At 33.4% G+C, this 27,368-nt stretch overlaps 1 protein-coding gene across 1 annotated transcript in view; it reads left to right on the top strand.

Annotated features, from left to right (window-relative positions):
* The window catches only part of ZNF804A (zinc finger protein 804A), a 513,927-nt gene extending 486,983 nt beyond the window's left edge, over window positions 1-26,944 (top strand). The window contains exons 3-4 of the mRNA XM_051986066.1: window positions 21,957-22,087; window positions 23,239-26,944. Of these exons, the coding sequence (XP_051842026.1) occupies window positions 21,957-22,087; window positions 23,239-26,497 (3,390 nt within the window). The 3' untranslated portion in view covers window positions 26,498-26,944. The remainder of the gene's footprint in view (window positions 1-21,956; window positions 22,088-23,238) is intronic.
* Window positions 26,945-27,368: the final 424 nt, after the last annotated feature.

The raw sequence follows: 27,368 nt of genomic DNA, 5'->3' as shown, positions 1-27,368 counted from the left end.
TACTAACATAATATTAAATTGTGAATGGAAACAAAATGATGATTTGCACTACTTATATCAAATTGCTGTTTTATGTAAATCAACATATGGAACAGTAAAGATTGATCACATTTATTTGTACATATTCACTTAAGTACTTTTAAAATTGAATTTAGTCAGAAAGTACCATGTTTTCAACAAATCATAATCAGATAATATTCCTAAAGATTGATTTGTAAAAGATATAAGCAATTATTAGTTGCTGAATATTAAGCAAATTTTGAATGTGATACTTCCCTACAATTTATGAAATCAGAAATTTTTGCAAAACATCAAATTAATGTGTCAATTCATTTGACCCCTCTCACCTTTGTTTAATTAGTACAAATTAAATGTTTTGCTGATCATCCAAAACATGTAGTGCACAGTGTGAAATTTCAAATTTCTGCCAAGTGTAGAAATATATTTGTAAAGCACAAATATCAAAAGTTTGCTTTCATCTCTGTGGTAGGTAAGGAAATATTTTCAGTTGAGACCCAATTTGAAGTTACCTATGTATATTTAATAATATATTTATTTCAGTGCTTCAAATAATTATTTTGTTGGTATGAGTAATCTTTATTTAGTTAGAAATAACAACCATTTTACTACTTAGGTGGTCCTTTAGAATCCCTGCAGTTAAAAAAAAAAAAAGAAGTGACTTTCATCCCTCAGTATTCTCCCCACTTTCTAACTCCACAACCATACTGAGGATAAGTCTCTAAAATTTATCTAGATAAACACAGCAGTCCCTGCTTGGGCTTATGTTTGAAATTGCTCCATCATGATAGAAACTTCCAAAAAAATGTTTTCCTATTATATCATCTTCATGAACCAAAGACTACTTTCAAACTATTATGAGATATTTAGTGAAAGACTTTTCAAAAGAAAGACCAAAATTTTAATATTTGAAAGATAAATACTCTAGGAAAGTATTAGCAGTTTTGTACCACATCATGCCTGACTTTGTTTAAACAAATCTTTTCCTGATTTTTGTTTGTTTTTAAATTATAGTGATTTCAGAATATGTCCCCTGTTCTTCATCAATGAACCTATTCTTCACAAAAGTGAGCACAGAGGAATATTTAGTAAAACCAACCTATATATTTTTCTGCAGCTGATGGTATATGTACCATTCCACACCTTTAGTCTCCAACCTCTACAAAAAGGGATAATGAAAATGATGATGAACTCTATCAACCACCATTACTACTACCAACACCACCAATACCAAAACCACTAATCATAGATTTATATTTCAAAGGAATCAAATTTGATCTTTATGATTACATGAACTTTAGCTTTTTTTATATGCTTCCTTTTCTTGATAGAGCAAGAGGTATATTATGAAGGCCACATACACATACCTCTCCACACAATGCATTTGTACTGTACTCAGGAAATAAGTTTTGATAGGCAGTAAAATGAAATCTAATGCACTCAGAAGGTCTTTTCAGAATTATGTTATTTTATTGGAATAGCAGTCATATTTTCCCATTAACTTCCATCCTAATTTTAGAAATGTCTTCTTACCAACTTCTTGCTGCAACAGTTAATAAAATGAAGAAGTTTGTCTTCCTCAGAGTTTTGACTTTGTCATTATTGTTCCATCCCATCTGATTATTTTATTTTTTTATTCTATTTGGAGTTTTCTTGTTTAAGATACTCATGTGGTTTGCCATTTCCTTCTCTAGTTCACTTTATAGATGAGTGAGCCGAGGAAAACAAAGTTAAATTAATTACTCATTTAACTAGCTCACAGACTATGCACATTCAACTTTCCTGCCCCATCCCTTTAAGAAAGTTTAAACAAAGGGGTATCTAAACCACATGATCCTGCATACATGTTGGTAGAACATTTCCCTTGGGGTGTTGTGCTCCATATGCCTATCAATCTGTAAATACTGATATTTAGTAACATTTCTTATTTGGTGGATGAAGAATAGGGGGCCTTTTTTATACAGTTCATACTTCATAAGCTTTCTATGATTTGCCTCAAGAAGATACTGTCATTTGAGTTCAACTTTCTCAACTATTAACAAATATAACAGAAAGGTTGGACTCGACTGCTTATCTGATCCTAATATGTATAGAACTTGGCTGAATGAGCAGGAATCTTTTCCTATTTTCTTTTAACACATATTTAATTTGAGATATTTTATGTGCAAGTTGGATCATTATATTGGTTTATCTTGATTTGTCAAATACAGTTGAAGAGAATATCTTTATATAATCTCTCTGGTTCTAGTAATTTGCACAGAAAACAGATAAGACTTTCTGTGAGGATGAAGAAAGAAGAAACAAAGCAATTACTTATAAGACATAAGTGTTCATAATAGGACATTGGGATTTAGTGTACAATGGCAGCATTTATGTTTCTTTAGTACAGAGAAACAATTGAGTTTAGCATCTAGCTAAAAAAAGATAAGTGTGTGTTGGGGCGGGGGGGGGGGGAGAGGGGGATTTATTCCTACTTTCATATTGAAATTCAGGAGAACTCCTAGCATAAAGCTGTACTATTGCTTCCTCTTCTTTCTCCTAGTAGCAGACTACCCTAACAGCAGACTGGAGGTATCATAACAACTTTGCCCATTGGAACTGATAATGGAGACTTTGGGTCATCTGAGGCCTCATTTGTAAGCTGAATTTGTCTTTTAAAGCTTACTTGAAGGCACATTTCCTGCTGATTATCCCTGGCATATTTTGTGATGCTTATATCTTTGCCACCAGAATTTCTAATTCTGACTCTAAGTTCAGAAATGTAAATTTTGTTCAACATAAAGAAATATTATAAAATAAGCTGACATTTAATGTAGTATGCTTTTCATTATTACAAGTGTTTAAGGCAATAATCACTTATTAGATATAGCTTAAGGAAATTCCTACATTCCATAGAAAGATGGATTCAGTAGATGACCACTAAATTCCATCTGATTTTAAGATTCCATTTTCTGGTCTAACCAAAAACTGAAGGTGAATTTAATTTTTTTTTTCCACATAAGATCTATATAGGATGAATAAAGAAAGAGTTTTTATGTTTTTGTTTTGTATTTTTTTTTTGCTTCTTTTACAATAGAATCAGTATTATTTTTCTTTCTTTTTTTTTTTATTTCCTGAGACAATTGGGGTTAAGTGACTTGGCCAGGGTCACACAGCCAGGAAGTGTTAAATGAATGAGGCCAGATTTGAATGCAGGTTCTCCTGACTTCGGGGCTGGTGCTCTATCCACTGAATCACCTAGCTACCCCTAACAACTATTATTTTTCAAAGTGAGAATTAAAATCTATAACAAATAGATAGTAGAATTCATAGAGCATTGGATGTAGATACAGGACGAATTGAATTGAAATCCTGATTCAGACACTTACTAGCTCTGTAAACTTGGCAAGTCACTTAATCATTGTTTCAGTTTCCTGAATGGAAACTGAATAATATGATGGGAATAATAATAATACGAGGGGAATAATAATAATAACACCTCTCTCTCCCTATTATGAAGAATGAAATAATATATTAAAATACTTTCCCAACCTTACAACACTATCTAACTGCTAGTAATTATTGTTATTGATGATGATGATAACAACTACAACAATAACAATTCTGTTTCATGGAGGTATTGTAGATTATGGAAGGCTATATGCAGAGAGAATAAATGGTGTGTTTTTTCAAAACTGAAAATGCTTTGAATATAGACCAACTAAGAGATTATCGTTTCTTTTACCTGAGAACTAGCCTAGCTAATTACAACCATCTGTGTGAATTTTTTTCTATGAGGATATTCTATGTCTCAAAGGTCATGAACAAAGAAACTTAGATCTGAAAGACACTTCAAGAGTTCAACTATTTCACTATTTTTTTTTCTAATGAAGAACCTGAGGACTAGAAAGATTAAGTGACCTGTTGAGCATGTCATATATTGAATGTAGCATGAGGAGATTAAAACCCAGGCTATCTTGCTCCAAATCCAGCATTCTTTTCATTGAATTTGGCTCTATGTGATCCATGTCAATGGAGTGAGGCATTTCCCTGACAAAGTAACAGATCTTTGCAGTAATGAAGGAAAGGAATTGGTTTCTTTGAATTTTGAAAATGAACAAGCTTGATAAAAAGCTATTCTTAGGGTAAAAAATTTCACTTAAAAGATCTAATGTTTTTAAATTGTCAAATTAAAGTTCAAGTTTCACACACACACACACACACACATACACATGATTAGTAATGAAAAAAGAATTAAAAATTAGTCATCCCTAAGTCCCTGAATTATGTCATTCATTACAAATATATAACAGGAAATTACATACTGAAAGGTTAAAACCATTCACTAGAATATCTTATAATCCATTTTAAAGAAATATGTTGACTAGTTCTCAAAGAAAAAAAAAATTTAAATAGCAGCAATGAATGAAAATATAGCCTCTTGCTCCAAAGAAACACAGTCAATTCAGGAAATAAAGATTGTGGTTGGATTGTAATTCTTTTAGAATATGAGTTCAGAATGAGATACAAGTATAGTCTGCTTTCTATATGGCCTTTGACAGAGTTCACAACAGAAATTACTATTTAAGATTCAAAGAAACTGAGAAATTTAATAGTAGGATGGATTTTTAACTTGCAGAAAGACAGGAAAATAGGACTAAAATGTTGGATGACTTTGAGGTAATAACAGATAACAGATTTCATGGTAGCAAAAAACATATTCTGAGCCATTTCTTGTTATCTTTCTAAGTATATAGATGTCCTAAAATGAACTATTTCTATATTAAAGATGACATTACTTGGTGAGAAAAATCACCAGAGGGTAATGTAAAAATAACTTTTAGTATAAATATCCTACCAAAAAAAAAGTCTTGATAACAGAGTAGGGAAATGAGTGAAAATTATTTTTAAATTACTTTCTATAATCAAAACATTAACCACTACGTAAGTGTATGTGTATATGTGTAGTATGCATATGTATATACACATACACACACAAATATATGTGTGATAAATATTTGTAGATAAAAACGTTTCATAATTATTAGCCCACATTCAAAGATTGATTTTTCCTTTCACTCTCAGTAGCATGCTAATTGACTACTATTCTGGGCAAATGTTATTCTAAGGACAGTATGGACTTTAGGTTCCTAATTAAAAGCATAAGTAGTGATTCTTGCATTTCAAAAAAATGCAACTCGATTCTTAAGGGAAAAAAATACTATTCCTTAATTTTAACTGAGTTAAGAGATAGCAATTGAAATGAATGAATGAATGAAAAAGGATCTACTGAGTACATCTTAATTACCAGATACTATATGCTAGTACCCAACAAATATTTATTGAGCATCTACTCTGTGTTAGGCCCTGGAATCCAAGTATCAAAGATGAAATGATCCCTATCTTAAGGAGCTTAGATTTCATTGGGGTGAGAACAAGTACATACAAAGATATATAGACCTTAAATAAATACAGTTTATGCATAAATAGGTCTATACCCACATATACATTTTATAGACATATACACATATATGTGCTATGTATATACATATATATATATATGTATATACAAAATTATTTCTATATAAAGTATCTGGGGGAAAGAGCTCTAGTAGGACAAAATAATCTGGAAAGCCTTTATACCAAAAATGATACCTGATGCATATCTTAAAGGAAGAAAGGACCCCTGAGACAGAGGTAAGGAAAGTTTATTTCAGATATGTGTTACAACTAATGCAAAAAAATGAAGAAAGAAGATACAGTATTGAGTGTGAGGAACAAAGAGAAAGCTACTTTGGATGGCAAAATGTGGGAGGGGGAGTAAGGTAAAATGATGTTCGGAAAGTAGATTCATGCAAAAACTTTAAAAGATAAACAGAGGTGTTTTTATCTTACTTTGGTTTAGCAGAAAAGCTACAATGTCAAATCAGCTCAAGGAAAAGTATTCTGTCAACACTGTATGAAGTAATCTTGAATGGGAATAAATTTGAGACCAAAAAAAAAAAAAAAACAAAAACCCAATTAGGAAGCCATTGTATTAATCTAGAAGAGATTATAGGAGTCTGAATTAAGGTGATAACTGTGAACAAAAAGGAGTCAGAAGGGAAGAAATGTTATAAAGGTAAAAATATCAAGATTTGACACCTCACTAGACATGTTAATAAAGGATAGTGGAGAGTTGAAAATAATATCAAGATTTTGAACTTGATATATATATATATATATATATATATATATATATATATATATATATATATATATATATATTAATAATTATAACTTTTTATTGACAGAACCCATGCCTGGGTAATTTTTTACAACATTATCCCTTGCACTCATTTCTGTTCCGACTTTTCCCCTCCCTCCCTCCACCCCCTCCCCCAGATGGCAAGCAGTCCTATACATGTTAAATATGTCACAGTATTTCCTAGATACAATATATGTGTGCAGAACCAAACAGTTCTCTTGTTGTACAGAAAGAGTTGGATTCAGAAGGTAAAAATAACCAGGGAAGAAAAACAAAAATGCAAACAGTTTACATTCATTTCCCAGTGTTCTTTCTTTGTGTATAGCTGCTTCTGTCCATCATAGATCAATTGAAACTGAGTTAGATCTTCTCTTTGTTGAAGAAATCCATTTCCATCAGAATACATCCTTATACAGTATCATTGTTGAAGTATATAATGATCTCCTGGTTCTGCTCATTTCACTTAGCATGTAAGTTCATGTAAGTCTCTTCAACCCTCTGGTCATTGCTTGATATTGATATTGAACAAAATAGTGAAGGGATGGCAGTTCCTTAAAAGAAATACGGAAATTTGAAAATGATGAAAGATTGGTTCTGTTTTAAATATCTTGAGTTTAAGATTTCTCTGGGACACTTACCTTGAAATATTCATTTGGCAATTGATGATAAGAGACTAAATTCAGGTGAGAGATTAGGACTGATTATGTAGATCTGGGAGTTATTTTATCAGAGATTATCATATTAAACATATGGTAATTGATAAAGGTTGCCAAGAAAGAGAGTGTAGAATAGGGAGAAAAGAAGAGAAATCACAATAAAGATTTGAGGAATATCAACAACTAGAAGGAATCTAATAATGAACCCAGTAAAAGGACTAATAGGAGAGAATAGTATTATGAAAAGTTAGAAGGAAGAATATTAAAGACTAGAGAGTGGTTAATTGCTATATTCAACATACAGGATAAGTATTGAGACTGAAAGAAGACCACCAAATTTATCAACTAAGATATCACTGGTAAATTTTGGGAAGGAGAATTTCAATTGAATGATGACCTAAAAAACAGAATAACCAAGCACTGAGTGACTCAAAAGAGAGAAGGTAGAAAGCAAATGTACACTGCTTTTTTATGGAGTTTGGGGAATAAAGAAGAAAAAGTGAAATCTAAGGAAAGTTTTTACTGTGGATTTGCATTGTTTCAGGATAGGTCAGACCTGCATATTTAAAGGCAATAGAGAAGTAGAAAGTTGAAAATTAATTATGAAATGAAATTTTATAATTAAATAAAAATGAGAATCCACCTATTTGAATAAGGTAAATAAATACCAATTGGAAAATGATGTCCAGCGATTAGAAATTTAGTATTGGGATCCATCAGGATATGAATTAATCCACAAGGCAGATTACAAACTTTTTTCTTTTTCCAGAAGGAATGATAGAATTATTTGATTATGCTATCTGGAGCAAGTGATAGAAAGAGGTTTAGGAAACACATGTCATCTGGATAGAAGAAAAGTGAAATGAATAGATAAATGGATGGAATGTAAAACATTTGTTTCATATATTGCCAGAAATTGTATGTGAAGTCAGTTTGTATTCATCACTCAAGACAAATGGAACCAAGATGGTATAAAAGAGGTAGCATTTCTCCTGAACTTTCTCTGAAGCCCCTTCAAATACTTTTAAATATTATGATAAAACGATCCCTGAAGCAGCAAAACCCACAAAATGATGGGGTGAAATAATTTTTCCATCAAAGACAACTGAGAAGGCCACTAGATGAAAATGAACCGTAGTACAGCTCAGATGTTTCAACTCAGACAAGACCCCAGCAAATCAAGAATAAGCGTTGGGAACCATGAATCAGCAAAAGCAACTGCTGCTTTAGCTTTCAGCCCACAAAGAGTAGGAGGATTGAACAAATGATCAGAAGGAAATTTTAGGTGTTTTCTTTGAGGGCATAGGGAAAGGAGAGTAGTAGTAAGTCCATTGCTTTGCCTATACTCAGATCAGACTCTCAGTCTTCAGTGACAGTTGCAGGTGAAGGAGGAGCACTAGAACACTAGAGCTTGTTGCTGCAGTGAAGTAGGGATCCTCATTCCAGTGCTTGGGGTAACTCACAAATCACAGGGTAACCCAAAAGAGTAATAAATACACCTTTTCTTAGATTATGCCACCTTGGAAGAACTAAAAACTTGTAGGTCCCTAGCAGTATTTCTGAAAACAGCTGCCAAAAAACTCCTGAACTTTTGGACATTAAATCCTTGACCCTGGAAGTAAATACTTAACAAAGACTTAAAGTCAAGAAGTAGACTGAAAAATGAGCAAAGAACAGAAAAATAATTCTTACCTTAGAGTTACACTTTAGTAAAGTGTCAAGAAAAAAAATAAAAATGTACACTCAGAAGAAGATAACAAAGTCAAAGCTCCTAAATCTAAAGTCTCCAAGAAAAATATGAATTGGTTTCAGACCATGGAAAAGCTCATAAAATAGTAGAGATATCAGAAAATTTTGAAGAGAACAGAGAGTGATGCAAAAAAATCATTAAAAACAAATCAACAGCCTGGGCTTTTTCACTTACACACATTTACACACACACCACACACACAAACAGATACACACTTTTGGAGGAGAAGAATGCCTTGAAAAGTATATGAACAAATGGAAAAATAAGCATGAAAATTCACTGAAGGAAAAAAAAACTCCTTTCAAGAGTAGAATTGGCTAAATAGAAAAGGTGGTACAAAAGCTCGCTAAAAAATTAATTCCTTCAGAATTAAAATTGAGCAAATGGAAGATAATGACCTTATGAAAAACCAAGAAACAATAAAACAAAGTTGCAAGAATGAAAAAAAAAATAGAAGAAAACATAAAATATCTCAATAGAAAAAAAACCAAAAAACAACTGATTTGAAAAATCCAGGAGAGAAAATTTAAAACTTATTGAATTACCTGAAAAGCATAATTAAAAGAAAGAGTCTAGACATCAGTGTTCAAGAAATTAATAACTATAAAATATGTACAAACAATGACGCCTTAAAGATTTAAATTTGAAATAGAAATAACCTATACATTAAAATATCTTTGGAGACTGAAAAAATTGACAAATCAATAAGCAGTTCAAACAAAAAAGAGAGAAAAATCATATTGTCAAAATAAAAATTGAACAAAATAAAGCATTTTGTCAAAAGCTCCTAAACATAACTTTATTCCTGAAAAATTAGAATTAATGGATCTTTATTAATGAATTCCAAAATATAGAAAACACTATAACAAAACAAGAGAGATTTTTTGTTCCATTTTCAATTAACTGTGTGAAATAGGTCAGGAAACCCCCAAGCATTTTGGGGGGATGATCCTATTGGATTAAAATAATCCAAATTAGAAATCAAAATTGAATGGCTCATTAACAAAGCTGTTTAATTTACTAGTTAATTTTATTAAGTATCTAAATAGTGATTAGTATATTTGACAATAAAACAATTTGACAAAAAATAAGATTCTAAAAATTATTTTTATAATGTAAATAGAATTATAATACTCAAAGAGGAAATCAATTTCCCATTTTCATACTATCATATAGATAAATAAGATGAGAAGAAAATCAAATTTACACATATTGACAAAGAATAGACAAAATAATCCCTATGATATACAGTGGTACCTCAGCACTTAACTGCTTTGTATTTCTTGGAATTTGGAACTCAAGTCATTTCAATGAGGAAAAAATGCTTCAGCACTTGATGCTTGCTTAGCACTTATTGAACTTGGCTGTTGTCTTGGTTAATCAGTAAGGATATGAGGTTAGTTTGCTGTACTGCCCAGCCTTGCTACTGCTATAGCCTTGACTGGCTATGGCAGCACCTCCCCAGCAAATGCAGCTGTGCATAAGACTGTAAAGTTGGTGCCCATGATGCTAAGGTTGGTCACATCACTGGACAATTCCTAAAGGATGATGTGGCTGCAGCATATAGTCTCCCAATTCCTAAACCTAGTACTGGAAGGCTTATGAAGCAATTTGCTCATCAGGAAGAGAAGCAGCAGGAACAGATCAGCAAGGGTAGTACCTGTGGCTGCAGTAGGAACCCAGGCAAAGTGGCAGGGAGAACCTACAACTTATGATAGCCCCAAGCCCTTGGTGGTGGACAGAATGGTGGGTGGCAAAAGAAGTAAGACCATACTTTCTACCTCTACATCTAGGAACTACATACACCAAGGAAACTTGTATGGCATGGGATAAGAGAAAAGTTCCTCCCAGAAAGTGAGTTGGACTGAGAAGGCAGACTCCTGATTGGGCTGGCTGAAATGGTTTATTTCTCCAAAGTTGAAAGTCCCACTCACCTCTCTGGGGAATTGGATGAGGAGAGATGGTTAGGCTGTAAACTGGAAATGTATTCGTGTGGGAAAAATTCATTCCATACCCATCATTTTCACACTACTTATGCTTTCTGGAACCAATTAACTATGAGTATTTAGGAATAATTATAGTTAGAAAACATCTAGAATTATTAGATAAACCAAATAAGATTTTTTAATCTAACAATATTGCAAAATTCATAATAAATTAACAAGTCATCATTTCTATGTGAGGTATTAAAAATAAAAACAACTAAAACAAGAAATGAGAGATTTCAAAATAACTAGAAAATTCATTAAATTTCTAAGAATGAACATACTACTGAACAAAAGATTTATATGAACATATCTAAAAATATTGTTCAAAAATAAAGGGGAAAATAATTTCAAATATTCAGTTCATCTTAATGAACAATGATCAAGCCAATATCCTAAAAGCCATAACATCACCTAGAGTAATTTACAGTCTTCATGCTTTATCATTCAAAGTACTGCTGGCATGCTTTTTCAGAATAAGAGAAAGCAATGTCTCAGAAACTCAGAGAGAATAGTGTACAGAGAGTTAAGAAAATCAACAGTGTCAAATGTTATGGAGAGATCAAGAAAAATGATAAGTCATATGTTTGCTCTCCTGTCACTTAGGAGGAATAATAGGGACTGGATGTTGTATGTATTATTAGACAAAGTCATCATGTAAGGTCTGCTTATTTTTTCCCCTTTGTCACAAGGATTCACTCAAGAGAGACAGGATGGGAAAAGACAAGAGGCATTTCAGGAAACTTTTTTTTTTTTTATGAGAAAAAAATAAAAAGAAAGTTCATGGTCCAAAACAATTGTTCATTTTTGTCCCCATAAGTCTTTCAAGGATGCTTGTAAATTCAGTGGTGGAATTTAGGTATTTTCACTTTGAAGAAAATTTCTTTCTTTGATATTAAACTATTTTGCCTATACTTCTCAAAAATTTTACCTCCCACCAGAAAATTAAAAAAAGAGAGTTTCAGGAGAAATCCAGAACAGCCTTGTAGTTATGACTTTTTTTTCCAAGAAAGGAAGGAAACCAGAGTTATGATCTGGATGGAGTTGGAGATGAGAATCGACAGACAAGAAACAACTATCTCTTCATATACAAAAGCTTTATAAAATCATCCAAAGGTCAAGACATTTTAATAAAGCCCAAACCACATTTGTGCAATACTGATGAGAATGCTTATCTCTAAAGATTTTTTCCTTGTTTATAAATAACTTTTTCTTAACTGATAAAGATAATTTGCTTCCTGCAAATGCCTATGAGAAGCTGCAGACATATTCACAGTACAAGGAGAAAAAAAAAACTTATTAGAATAATGTGCTTACAAATTAATTTTCATGAAATACTTCCACCTAATAATCAATTTCAGCATTAATTTGAAGTTTGGGATGCTAGAAGAAAAAAGGAAAACCCATTATAATATTTCTACATGTGGCTAAAAAATAAATCGGAACTAAAGAGAAATAAAGCAGTAGAATATTATCTTATTTGGAGATCTAAATAAGTTTTTGGTGAATGTAATCTCTTTCAGCTGTTTAAATAATTGAGCTTTCAATGATTGGTCCACTACTGAAAGTTAATGTTTGAGTATTCATAATCATTTAATTGCTCAGAGTTTGGCTAAATTAACCACAAGTGCTGATTTGGTATAGAACACATAAGAAGATTATAGGTTCTATATCTTTTTTTTTTTTAATTCTTTGAAGCTGCTAGATGCTAAATATGGAATTAGGGATACTTTAACTTGAATCTCAGGCAAGGAGCCTAACCCTCCTAACTTCAGTTTCCTCACCTGTAAAATAGAAATAATAATAGCATGTACTCCATAAGGTTAAGAAAGTCAAATTAAGTAATCCTTTTGCAAATATTAAAATACTATTTATTTTAAGCCTCATGCCTAATTTTGTTTGGAAAAGAACTGATTTATTTTATTATATGATAGATAAACTATTTATTGTTTGCTATTTGATCAAACCAAGTCCTAGCAATAAAGATATGAAGGGTTCCTGTCCTCAGAGAGCTTAAACTTTAGAAGGAAAAGGGTGGGAAAGCCTTAAGGAAGAATATCTGAGCAAAAAGTAAAGTGGCAGTACAAGAGAAGGAGATGATGTTAAAGCAAAAATAAAATGAATTATTGCTGATACCATCCCATAATAGTGAACCTGAGGAGGCACTTAACAATGAGAACAGGGCTAATATGTCTCAGGAGACTTATTCAAAGTCCACAAAAATCAATTTAAAAAAACAAGCAAACATTATCAAAGATGAATCAACAGGACTACCCCAAAATATAATGTTTGACATCCATTTAGAAGAGACTGGCATAGCCACCTTCTCTTCTTTAAATAGAGATATTACAGATATTTAAATTGACTTATCTTCTACTCAGAACAATTCTGCTATGGTCAAACAGATTCTGCCACAGGCACCATCACCAGACTTTACTTAAGCTAAGCAAATGTGGCTGTCACAAGTTTCACCAAGTCTCAGAAACTCGAGGTCATTGGTACGAATTATTATAACAAAGCTAAGAATGATCTTTCTGATACTTCAATCTCTTTGTGGCATAAAACAGGACTATTTGATAATTATAATAAATAGGTGGTAAGGGAAACCATCTACATAGTAATAAGACATCACTACTTAAAATCATTAATCATTAGGATTTTCCATTTTTACTTCAACCAAGATTTTGTTGAAATATTCAGCATTAAGGAAATATAACCTTTGTTGCCACCCCAAATTGTACAATTGATTTGACATTAGATCCAAATACTGACCAAGAAATTCTTTTACCTAACACCAGGCCTCCTAGGAGGTACAAGTACCTCCTAGGAGCTACTATAGAATATATAATATATATTATGTAAAATATATAAAACACTCACTTTATACTCTCTACTGGGGCAGAGAAACTACACCTTTATTTATTCAAATAATCTTTTACCATTACAGGTACTTTGAGTATATTATCTCAGATGATGGACTAAAATGTTTCTAATTTTTGGAGAGGATTTTTCTATTTGAGAGTGGGAAAAAAATCTGATAGCGCTCTGAAACTGAATTAGGAAGCAGGGATGAATTCTAACTCAGACATTTATTAGCTACTGTGAATATGTCATTTAGCCACTTAGAGCCTTAATTCAATTTAATTCAGCAAACATTAATTAAATGCATGCTAGGTACAAGACACTGAAGAAATAGCAGTTTCCTTATGGACAAAATAAAGATAATAATATTTATACTATTTATTTTACAAGATCAATATATTATGAAAACACTGAACAAATCTTAAAGCACTACTTAAATACCAGTTGTTATGGCTGCTTCTTTGAACCTTAAGAAGTATCTCTTTCCTTTCTGAAGCAAGAAACTTGGGCAGTGGAGATGAGTAAGGGCAGGATAGCATGAAGCTGGCAGCTAAATGGTAGATAAAGGCTGGGGTCTGAATTTAGGAAGACCTGAATTCCAATTTGACCTCAGACATTTACTAAATATGTGCAAGTCACCTGGCAAGTCATTACCTAAAGAGGGATAACAAAAGTGTTTCTTTCCTTTGGGAAAAAAAAAAAAAAAAGTATCTCTGATACTCCATTTCCTACCAGCAAGATCACTTACTTTCTAGAGCAGAATTTTGTTTCATTAGCCCAGGTTATCTATCCTAAACACAACTATCTTTATGACTAAATTTCTGACTTCAGAATAGACTTCAGATTCAGATCATTGAATCAATCAATAAATCAATGGGGAAAAATCTGTTAACACTTATCACGTACCAGTAGCTGGACCCTGAATTTATAGGCATATGCATAGAGAAAAAAAAAAAAAAAAAAAACAACCTTGCTTTTAAAATCTTACTTTCTATTATAGAGGCAACATATGTAAGAAAATTTTGCTCAGAGAAGAAAGTCTTAGTCAGGATATCCATAAGGAAACTGAGCATTTTCACAGTCAGTAAAACTGTATGTTTTGTGAGCAATGAGATTTTCATTTGTTTTATTTTTAATAGTTTTTTTTTTTTTTGTTTTTGAATTATATATAAAAAATTAACATTCAACTTTACAAAATTTTGAGTTATGTTTTTTTTCTCCCTTTCTTTCCTCTCTTCCTAAAACTGCAAGATGTGGCTAAATAGTTATATACCCAATCATATTAAACATATTTCTATAGTATTTATTTTGTGAAAAAGAAAATAGACCAAAAAGGAAAATAAAATGGAAAAAAAATATAGAAAGTGAAAATAGTTTCTTCAATGTTTATTCAGAATCCATCATTTTTTCTAAGGATGTGCACACCACTTTTTATCATGATTAGTTTGTAATTGTCTTGAATCACTATATTGTTGAGGAGAGCTTAGTCACTTACAGTTGATCATTACACAATCTTGCTGTTATTGTGTACAATGTTCTCATTTTGCTCATTTTCTTTCATGTCAATTCATATAAACTTTTTTCCAGGTTTTGCTAAAATCTGCCTCATTCTACTCATCATAGCTTATTGCAAATTAACATTTCATTACATTCAAATACAACAGCTTAAAAAAAATTACAACAGCTTGTTCAGCCATTCCCCAGTTGGTGGTCATCCTCTCAATTTCCATTTTTGCCATCACAAAATAAGTGAGTGATAATATTATTGACTGATAAATAGGCTTAGAAAGAGATGGGGAAAAAAGGGCAAGTAAGAGTAGAAAGTGGCAGGTAGAACAGTTGACAAGATACCTATCTAGATAAGTGGATGTGATATGAAGATAAAGAATGGTCTGAAGTCTTGCTTTAGCAATATATAGAGGATTAGATTTTGCTTATTCAAATGGCAGTCATTCACTAGTAATTGACAATTACCAATCACATATTTCAAAATCCATAGCAAATTTATACTTAGAAAAACTATTCACTAATGCATTTATAAATCATTTTTCCTGGTAAAAAACCACGTAGGCAGTCTAAAAACAATCAATCAGTAAGTATTTATTTCGCATCTATTATGTGCCAGGCACCATGCTAAGTACTGAGGACACAAAAAGAGGTAAAAGATGGTTCCTATTTACCAGAAGCTTTCATTCTATTGGGGAAGTAAATATATAAACAAAGAGATACAAAGTGAGCTATATATAGGAAAATATAGGAAATAATTAAAAGAAGGAAAACACTCAAAATTAAGGCTTCCTGTATAAGGTGGAATTTTAGTTGAGATTTAAAGGAAATCAGGGAGGTCAATAAATTTGAGAAGGGAGAATGTTTCAGCATGGGAAATAGCCAAAGAAAATGCCTGGAACTTAGAGATGGAATATCTTGTTTGTGAAACATCTAGGATGCCAAACTTTGGACTCTTCTCTCAAGGACTGAGCAACCTTGCCAAAATGAAGATTAAATTTGGATTGTCATTATATAATGTCTAATCTAGTTTTTCTTTTCATTAATTTATAGAGTGTTATAGGAAGCATTTCAATAATTCAGCTAATTCATCTCATTGAATTCAAAACAGAACACCATCTTCAATTAAAAACTTTCAGAAAGTCCATGGGGATCATGAGGTGTATGCAATTAGAACAGAACATGTCCAGTGTTAATAGATGACTTTCAAAAATAGACAATTCCACCTGTGTACCTATGACAATAGATCCAATGATAATATGGTCCCTGTGGCCTACAATAATTTAAGATAAGAAATAAAACTCATTTATATTCTATTTCAAACTTTAGAGTTTGAAAAAAAATGTTATTAGTGTGGTGAAGGAAGGATCATAGATAGACATCTAGTGTTGTAGTAAGGTAGAAACAAAGTCCCTGAAGAAGCATTTGTGTTTAAAGGATATGTTAAGTAAATCAACACTGATCTGGAAAAGATTATATAGAGAATGTATCAGTGGAAAAGATTAAATAGTAGTATATAGGAGAGATACAGACAGACTGACACAAAGAGACCGAGACAGAGAGATCTAGATAGAGAGAGAGAGAGTTTTTGTTAGTTTGTTGTATCCCTACCATATGGGTTTTATATGTGAGTGTGTGTATGTATATGTGTGTATGTGTGTGTATGCATGTATATATCTCAACATGAATGACAAAAAGAGCGTTGGGAAGTCTGGGGGTCCTCTATTCCTGAGGGCTTACTATAATGGTAGCAGAATTTTTGCTCAGACCTGATAATTGCCTTTAGCTCTTCTGTAAGTCAGAACCCCCAAAATTAAGAGACCAAAAATTAAGATCAGCCTTAATATTCCTCAGTTTTAGAAATTATATTAATCTATTATCTCTCCAATGCTGGATATTTCCTGAATTCTTTGAAGTTCTATTTCTGGAACTAAATACTTAAATTGATATGAGGAACATAGAACACAGGGACCACATAAGGACTATGGATGGTAGTTGTAAAACAATGACTATACAGAATTTAATTGATATCAACATAATTAGCTACACTATCTGGTCTACAGATAAAAACAAGAGTTTATTTGGAACATCTAAGCTCTAGAATTATTCCAAGCTACCCAACCCTGAGTAGCTAAGTGATGCAATATATAGAATACTGGGTTTGGAATTAGGAAAATTTATACTTCTAATTCGAATCTAGTTTTAGACAGCTATTTGATCCTGTGCAACTTATTTAACCCTGTTTGTCTCAGTTTCCTCATATGTAAAATGATCTGGAAAAGGAAATGGCAAACCATTCTGCATAACTGCCAAAAAAACCCCAAAATCAAATCATGAAAAATTGAACATCTCTGAAAATGACTGAACAATAATATGACTCAATGAGACCTAGTCTCTGTGAACCAGGGAAGTTCTTCAAAGAGGGATAATCTTAATATCACCTGTTATTCTTCGGTTCTGTATAGATTAGTTATTCTCAAAATGCAAATGACTATTGGGAGTCCTTGAACAACAAGAGAAACATTCTACTATTTATGCATTACATAGAATCTAGTCTGGCCCCTTTGATTTCTCACATATTTCCTAGTTCCTCCCTCTTCCACCTTAATTAGTTGGTGCTCTTGCTGCACCTTTAGGCTTTTAATGGACTAACTTATCAATTAACCATGGATTGTAAAAGAAAGATATCTGTATTGTTTCCCCACCCCTTTTTTCTTTTTTCTTTTTTCTTTTTTTTATTATAGCTTTTTTATTTACAAGATATATGCTAGGTAATTTTTCAGCATTGACAATTGCAAATCCTTTTGTTCCAACTTTTTCCCTCCTTCCCCCCATCCTTTTCCCCAGATTGACCAATACATGTTAAATATGTTAAGGTATAAGTTAAATACAATATATGTATACATGTCCAAACAGTTATTTTGCTGTATAAAAAGAGTTGGACTTTGAAATAGTGTACAATTAGCCTGTGAAGGAAATCAAAAGTGCAGGCAGACAAAAATAGAGGAATTGAGAATTCTATGTAGTGATTCATAGTCATCTCTCAGAGTTCTTTCTCTGGGTATAGTTGGTTCAGTTCATTACTGCTCTATTGGAGCTGATTTGGTTCATCTCATTGTTGAAGAAGGCCACGCCCATCAGAGTTGATCATCATATAGTATTGTTGTTGAAATATAAAATGATCTTCTGTTCCTGCTCATTTCACTCATTGCTTTCCCCTTTTAAGCTATATCCCCCTATTTCACCAATTTTCACTTTCTTTGTCTTCATTCTCTTGAACTCCATACATTCTTTTGGTATCACATAACACAAATTGTGATGAGCTTTTTCTTCTCAAAACACCGCCAGGTGATAAAAGTTCAGATCTTTTATTATCCCAATATAGCCCGGTTAGCTTAGAGGCCTATCTCTCTGCTTGGTTCCAAGAGCTCTCTCCAAATGTCTTTAAATCCAAAGGTCTGGTCCTTCAGCCTCTGCCTCTGCTTTTCTTCAGCCTCCAGCCAGCTCCAGTCTTCATGTCATTCCGGTGAAATCTCGACTTGTAGCGTCTTCCTCTCTAGAGCCCTCTCTGACTGGCCCATTGGCCTATTTATGCTCCTTCCAGAGAGAGGGATTATGGGTAGTTCTACTTAGTACCTTGTTTCAGGTTCTGCCCAAAACATCTTCTTGTAAGATTAGATCAACTCTAATTACTTACCAGTTAGTAAGGATTCCAACATCTCCCCCTTTCTTTTGTTTTAGGGGGTTTCTGAGGGGGTACACATAAATCCATCAATATGGGCCAGAACTTTGTAACAAATATACATGGTATACATAAATCCATCAATATGGGAGGCATTATACATAATTTACAAAAGCACACAGCAATATAACACAGGCTAGTGGTAATGTAACAAATAACATGAATCAACATGAAAATTTAACTACTGCAAAAGTCTCATCAACAATCTTTCATCTCAAGAAATCCAATGATTCTTGCAATTGCTTAAAATACATAAGCACATAGTAATATAACACAGGCTAGTAGTAATGTAACAACATAAATCGACCTGAAAATTTACAAATGTCCATAAGTCCTAGAAATAGTCCATAAGGAATCCATTGTCCATTAGTTCATGCGCCAGGAATCTAATAATTCCTGTAAGCTCTGAAGTACTGCAAAAAGTCTCATCAACAATTTTCCATCTCAGGGAATCCAGTGATTCTTGCTGGTTTTTCAGGAACTGAAAGCTGAAGATTTTAAAGTTCTTTTGACAGTCTCATTGTTAGCCATCTGATTCCTTTTCCACCTGTGGAAATATAAGCAGATCCTCTTCCCCAAGCAGTTAACCTATCTAATTCTCTTCTGTTTACCACTTTTGGGATTTCTCCTCATCATCTGGTAATTACATTGGAGCTGTTTGCATTGGATATTGTCTTGTTGTCTTAAAAGGCCTGTATTCTTCCCAACTGTAATCCTGATTGCTTTTCTGTTGGTTGATGACATCAGAGTTCTGAATTTCTAAAGTCTCTCTGGGTGTAACCTCAGCTGCTATCATGCCCCACCTATCCTTTGATTGATACTTTAGAGCTGGGCCCTGCCTCTCATTCCTCTGGGTCAATATACATTTAGAGGCCCAATGAAAGCCTCGGTTACATTTTGGACATGGGGTTTTGGGTTTTCTCTCACTCTGTCTTCTCATTGTATCTCTGTATCTACATTGGGCTCTCAAATGTCCAACTTTTCCACAGTGAAAACATCGACGAGTTTCTCTAGAATTCCTCTGCCAAGAAGGACCTTGTCTTTCCATGTTCATCATAGTCTGGGCATAATAAGCATTTGTGCCCACTGTGGCACAGCGTCTAATGATTTCCTCTAAAGGAGCATCTTTGTCTAGCCCCCATATAATTCTTTTGCAAACCTCATTGGCATTTTCCTTAGCCAAATGTTTAGTCATTATTTCTGTTGCTGCATTGTCTCCAATGGTTCTTATTACAGCTGTTTGTAAACGTCCCACAAAATCTGCAAAAGGTTCATTGGGACCTTGCTCTATTTTTGTGAAAGCATTATTTCCATCTTTCTGTCCAGGGAGAGAATTCTAAGCTTTTATGGCAGCCTTAGAAATTTGCTCATACACTGTTGTGGGATAATAAATTTGTTCTGAACTCTCTGCATACTGACCTTCACCAGCTAGTTGGTCAAAAGCAACTTGTACAATAGCTCCTGTTTCCCTATTGCATTGGGCTTGAATCCTACATAATTCATGAAACTCTGAAAGCCACAATAAATCTTGTCCCGGTTCAAGACATGTTTTAGTGATGGATTTCCAGTCATTCGGGGTTAAGATTTCATAAGACAAATTATCCAATAACATCTTCACATAAGATGATGTAGCCCCATAAAGAGTGCAACCCTTTTTCAAATCTTTAATTTTTCCCAAATTAAAAGGAGTGTATTTTCTCTCTTTTTGACCTGAGGAGTTGAGCTCTTCAATCACAGGATATGCATTTATAAAATCAGATATATCTTCTCCTTCATTTTTTGCCTTAATTAATGCTTTTTCTAATCTTGTCAAATTCTGCTTTACAGGAGAAGCTGACTGTGTTTCTGTCTCTCTCCCTCCCCCTTGTTCCACCCATGAAGGGTTAATTGTGGGGGGAGGGTCATGAGATGTGGAATCACCTAATTCCTCCTGCTGTGAAGTATCATACTCAGAATTGTAATTAACTCCATTCTCATCTGATTCGTCCTCCTTTTCACCTAGTAAAGTTGGCATTTCTTCCTCCTGTACTTTCCTTTTCATCATTCTATCACTTAAATAACTTCTTATAGCCAATTGTATTACATTATATGTATTAATTATTGAGTTAGGCCCATTTTTATCATAGAATTGACAAAGATCCTCTCCAACCAATTTCCATTCATTTAAATCTAATTCCTTATCAAGAGAGAAACAAGGACATATGTCCTTTACAGTTTGTAAAAATTCAGTGATTTGCTGTAAACTTATAATTAAACCTTGGCTTTCCATAACATTAATAATGCTCTCTAAACATTTTCCTTGAACAGAAACAGGCTGTTTTCTAAATATCTGTCCCATCTTAGCTGAAATTCTACTTTAACTCTTCTAACAAAATTTCTTTGTTGCACTCACCCTAATTTCTGGGTTGAAGTTTTTTCCACTGGATCAGGATCAGAGGCTTTTCCACTTGAATCAGGATCGGAGCTTTTCCACTGAAATCCACTGAGGGGTCTGTTTGTCCCACGTTCAGGGCGCCAAAATGTGATGAGCTTTTTCTTCTCAAAACACCGCCAGGTGATAAAAGTTCAGATCTTTTATTATCCCAATATAGCCCGGTTAGCTTAGAGGCCTATCTCTCTGCTTGGTTCCAAGAGCTCTCTCCAAATGTCTTTAAATCCAAAGGTCTGGTCCTTCAGCCTCTGCCTCTGCTTTTCTTCAGCCTCCAGCCAGCTCCAGTCTTCATGTCATTCCGGTGAAATCTCGACTTGTAGCGTCTTCCTCTCTAGAGCCCTCTCTGACTGGCCCATTGGCCTATTTATGCTCCTTCCAGAGAGAGGGATTATGGGTAGTTCTACTTAGTACCTTGTTTCAGGTTCTGCCCAAAACATCTTCTTGTAAGATTAGATCAACTCTAATTACTTACCAGTTAGTAAGGATTCCAACAACAAATGAGCTCTTATCTAGTCAAACTTTTGAAGCTTACCCCATCACAACATTAGATCTCCATCCAATCTCCTTCTTGGAACATGACTCAGATGAATTAAAATCTGCAGCCCATTTAAATCAGCTAAGACCATTCACACATTTGCAGAGCACAAATTGTACCTTATTAGAAATCAAAATATAAAAGTGAGAATTTTATAAAAATGCAATTAAAAACTAATCAGGATTTCCATGAAGCCACAAATTATCAATTCCCTTTTTGTTTTTTTCACATTTTTCCCTTAACAGAGGCTTAAGGAATTAAAACAAAGAGAATTTGCAAGAAATGTAGCATCCAAGTCCAGGAAAGATGAAAGAAAACAGGAAAAAGCTATTCAACGACTACACAAGCTGGCTGAGCTACGGAAAAAAGCCACGTGGTGAGAATGGAATGAAATGTTAAACTTTTAAAAAAAATATATTACAAAAGAAAATTGGAGGTAGAAATGAAGGGCATAGTTCTATTTATATCCACTTCCAGAATAAGGCACATACATTTTCATGCTTTTCTGTAGGCTGTAAGCAGTAATTTGAATTGGAATTTTATGCAGAAACCTGTTTAAATGCACATTTCAGAAGAGGCTAAAATAACACATATTTTTAGTTTATTAAAAAAAAATCTTAGGTGTTCTATTTCTATATAAACTATAGTGGTTGAAAACATTGGTTGACTAGTTCTCTTAGAGGACACTTGAAGACATTTGATTAAAGAAAGATATGACTAGACCATTTCTTGACCTTTGCTTTTAAATTGCTCTCCAGTGATTTGTTCTAAGAACCTACTTTCAGAATGAATATATATATATATATATATATATATATATATGCATGTATATATATATATGTATGTATATATATATATATATATATGTATATATATATTGCACATGAATGTGAGCATATCTTCACAGAAAACTATCTTTGTTTAACCAATGAGACTCAAATCACTTTCTACACTCAATATAGTTGAGATATATTCAAAACATGCATCATACTGGCCTTTTTGATGGGATCTTGGTAGAAAATCACATAGCAGATGCAAATATCATTATTCTCTGGGTTCAAAATGAGATCACTTCAAATTAGATCTTTTTAGACATTAGCAATATTACATTAGTAGAAGAATTAAGATAAAAATAACTTCTGCCCAGTTCTATTTAATAGTGAATTAGATTGTAGATTCCAGCAATGTTTTGCTGATGCTAAAAGTAGAGGCACCTAAAACATAAGATATAAAACTATTTGAATATGTTTGTGAATATACCTAATAATTTTTTTCAAAATTATACAACATGACATTCATCTGCAAATGTGGCTATTTTATTAGACCAGACAAATATATCTACTGTTATATTATGCCAAATGGATCATTACTCAGACACTAGGAAAATGTCTACTGTATCTAACACTGATTCATATCTAAAAGAATATCTCCCTGAGATGCATAATGTGTAAAGGTGTTGCCATATAAAAAGCATAAATGTTTGTTTTCTTAATTATAATTCTTACTTATGATACTTTTTTTTTTCAGTGCTCCTGGGAGTGGCCCTATGTTCAAGTCAACCACTGTCACAGTGAGAGAGAATTTTAATGAAATTTCACAAAATGATGTGGTAGATTCATTAAATAAAGAGGAAGAATCTAAGGATACATTGATTCACAATTATCAGAATGCTAAAGATGCTGATGCTATTGCTTCAACTCCAGAAAGTTCAAATAATTATAAAGCAAAATCCAATCATATTGGAGACCAAGCTCCTGTAGTTCATGGGCAGAAGATTGGTTTTTCTTTTGCCTTTCCAAAGAAAGCATCAGTGAAGCTGGAATCTTCAGCTGCAGCTTTCTCTGAATACAATGATGATGCTTCTGCAGAAAATGGTTTTAACAGAAAAAGTAGATTTGTCCCTGGAGTTTGTCATCACCTATTATCTTTACCAACAGAAGTAATTTTGAATGCTGAAGAGAAGCCAAATTCATTTCATCCACTTGGGGAAATGATCTCTGAAAAAGAAGAAACTCCTCAAACTACAGAGACAAAAGAACCTGTGAATAAAAATGATACTTTATTAGTGCTTCCTTTTTGCCAGCCCGAATTCCTATTGTCTGCTGCTTCTGAGGGCTATGAGAATCCAACTGCATTACCAGATCAGACAAAATCCAAAGATGTCATTATTAATCAAGATGCATCTACAGACTCTAATGGATCTGAACTATTAGGAAATAGTTCAACATCTATTTCCATTGGTAGTGATTGTTTGTCATCATCCACTATCCAAGAGGAAAATTCAAAGAGTCTTTGCAGTGATTCATCCTTTAGTGAACCTGAAGGTAAAACACTGGAGCCTGAAATTTTGGTCCCTCCAAATATTGATGGAGACAACACAACTTTGAAGACTAGAGAGGACATATGTAAAAAACCGCAGAAGCCTTTTGTGCCTGTGCTTAGTAAGTATGGATCAACAGTTCTTCAATGGCCATCTGAAATGTTGATTTACACAACTACTGAACCATCAATTTCTTACAGTTGTAATCCTCTATGCTTTGACTTTAAGTCTACTCAGTCAAGAAACAGTCTTGAGAAAAATAATGATAATTTAAATTTTCTTCATTCTCATCAAATGATTGAAGATTTTTATAGGAGTCCAGCTACAGACTGCAAGGATGATTCCATCAGAGAGGACAATGATTATGAAATTATAAATAACAAAAAAGAGTATAACCATGCCATATCACTTATAACCAATTGTAATTTTACCAAAGGCTGTGATTCCAGAAAGAGTAAGGAGGATATAGGTATAAAGCTTAAAGATGATCCATATACTATTGGAAAACCAGATAAATTTATCTTCATCAAAAAAAAAGTAAGGCAAGGCATTATGGATGAGAAACATAATAAAATATGGTTAAAGGAAACTCATGAAAATTCATTTCACAGAAGTAGAAAAAAGAAAAGAAGAAGAAAATTATGTCAGCATCATTATGGAGAATTAATCAAGGAAGAATCAGATACTTCTTTCAAAATGGAACCAGAGACTAATCATGTTGATGTAGCAAAGAACTGTGAATTGGAAACAATTTCAGAAAAAGGTAGTGATGAATGTAAAAATAACTGGCTAACTAAAGATGAATTACAAGAACCACATGAATTAGCTGACAAAAGACCCGAATCAGTGCCCATCTATGTACACAAGAATAAAGGAATGTGTAAGATTTGGAACATAAAACAGAACAGTGGTGAAGCTGTCAGTTCCAAAAATTTCCATAGAAAGAGCAAAACTAGTTTACATGGGCCAATAAATCAAATGTTAAATTCTGGAAAACATAACTTAACATACTCTAGAACATTTTGTAGTTGGAAAGTCAGAGCATCTAGTTGTAGCTCAGATCACAATTGTTTAGTATACCAAAATGAGGTGAAATGCCTAGGTCAGAATCCATCCATCAAAAGAGGGTATAATTCACTTATTAATGAACCTGAAAAATCTTATCGGAAAAGAAGACAGTACACAAATTCTTGCTCATCTGATGAAAGCTTACATAGACATAATTGTTTAACTGAACAGCATTTGAAACCAACAAGAACTTTGACTAAACCCTATAAGCCTAAGAAGAAACGAAGAAGGAAAAGAACAAGACTTCCTTCTGGATTTAGAGACCAGGAGCTTAAAAAGAAATTCAATTACAGCTGCTTGAAAAAAAAATCTTTGTCAAATAATCTGAGTGAGTTAATAACCCAGGAAGAAACAAAAGAAGCAAAACGACAACCCATTGTTGACTTTGCACAAAATATGGAACAAACAGAGGCAGAGGAGAACAAGTTGACTCTGAACTCTTCTGATTTCATTCCTCCAGAAACTAACAGAGAAATTGAATATATGCAAATGGAGAATATTCCAGGTAAATTTTCAGAAACTTTTAAACATTCTCCAGACTCTGTGTTTGAATCTAGCATGCTAAAAGTACCTACTGAGAACATGATGGAGCAAAAAGAAAAACATGAAAGTGAAAACCTTCCTCCTTTGAAATTGCCTAACATTGAAAGAAGTTTTGGTCCACCACCACCCAAATCCTATCTTTGCCATTATGAACTTGCTGAGGCCCTCCCTCAAGAGAAGATGAATGAAGCAGCAAGTGAATGGCTTAGGTATAATTCAGGAATCCTTAACAACCAACCACCATTACCATTCAAAGAAGCACATATTAATGGTCATACTTTTTTAACTACAGAGCAGATCCTTGCACCGTTAGCCTTGCCAGATCAAACGTTATTGTTCCCTCTAGAAAATCATGAAAAATTCAAAGATCTGCCATGTGAGGCATACCAGCACATCATGCCCCCAAACCTGCTGCCTACCAAGGTCAAGTTGACCTTTGCTCCACCTGCCCTGCAGTCAGCTAGTCCACCTCTTCAGCCTTTGCCTTTGCAGCAGCCCCTGTGTTCTACCTCGGTTACCACTATCCACCATACAGTTTTGCAGCAACATGCTGCTGCAGCTGCAGCTGCAGCTGCCGCAGCTGCTGCTGCAGGAACCTTCAAAGTGCTGCAGCCCCACCAACAGTTTCTCTCACAAGTTCCTACTCTCACCAGAACACCTTTACCTCAGTTTTCAGTAGGACCCAGACTTTGCCCTGCGGGTCACACAACTTTTGTTGCACCTCCTCAGTTGCCTATCATTCCATCTTCAGTTCTTCATCCCAGCCATCTGGCTTTTCCACCTTTGCCTCATGCCCTTTTCCCTTCCCTGCTTTCACCCCATCCCACTGTTATTCCTCTGCAACCTCTCTTTTAGTCATTAATCAGAGGGGGGAAAGGAATATCTAAGTGAAAGCTACTCCTATGTATGTAAGTGCTCATTTCACTTGAAAATTGGCTCTGTAAAAGATGGAAGTCAACAGGCTTAAATAAGGTCTCATTAATTTGAAATCATTTACTGTAAGTGTAATGATGCAAATGTATCCTTAATGTTCTTACCCATGATATAATTAAAGCACTGAATAGTCATAAACTAATATGAACTATATACTGTATATTAAACTGTCTTAGATGATGTATAATGTACATAAAATATATTTATAGTACTGTAATTTATGTTGTAAAGTACTCTTTTGTTTTTTAATCTTTGTGTACTTGCACCTATTTAATGTTTAGAAAGCGGATGCACTATGTTTTGTACTATGTTCCTTAAAACTGTAAATCCAGTGACGAAATATCTCTTGCAATAAATTTTTGTTAACTATTTAAGTATATCAGGAATCATTTGTTGTAGGTTGTTAGTTTGTTTGTTTGTTTACCATCTGAATAATACTTGCTTCACTAGCCTTTCATATTTGTAAAATCGGTTTTCATTATTTCTTGTTATTATTAGATCTAAGAAACTGTAAAAGAAACTATTTAACATTTCTCTGAATGCTCCAAATGGGAACTCACTTTGGGACAGAGGAATGAAAGATAATAGATTCATTTGCATCATTTTCTTTAGGTCTGGCAGTACCTACTTTTAGGATCAATAGAAATTTCTTTATGTTTGGAGTGCTTTTTACAATTGAAATTCCCTAAAGTTGTATAATTGTTAGGAAAAATAGATGAAGAATATTAAGGATATAACATGTAATAAAACAGCACTAAACAAAAAATGCATAACACACTACATACTATTTATT

This window comes from Antechinus flavipes, chromosome 3 (assembly GCF_016432865.1).
Source record: "Antechinus flavipes isolate AdamAnt ecotype Samford, QLD, Australia chromosome 3, AdamAnt_v2, whole genome shotgun sequence".
Classification (NCBI taxonomy): Eukaryota; Metazoa; Chordata; class Mammalia; order Dasyuromorphia; family Dasyuridae; genus Antechinus; species Antechinus flavipes.
This window is presented reverse-complemented; position numbering and strand designations above follow the sequence as displayed.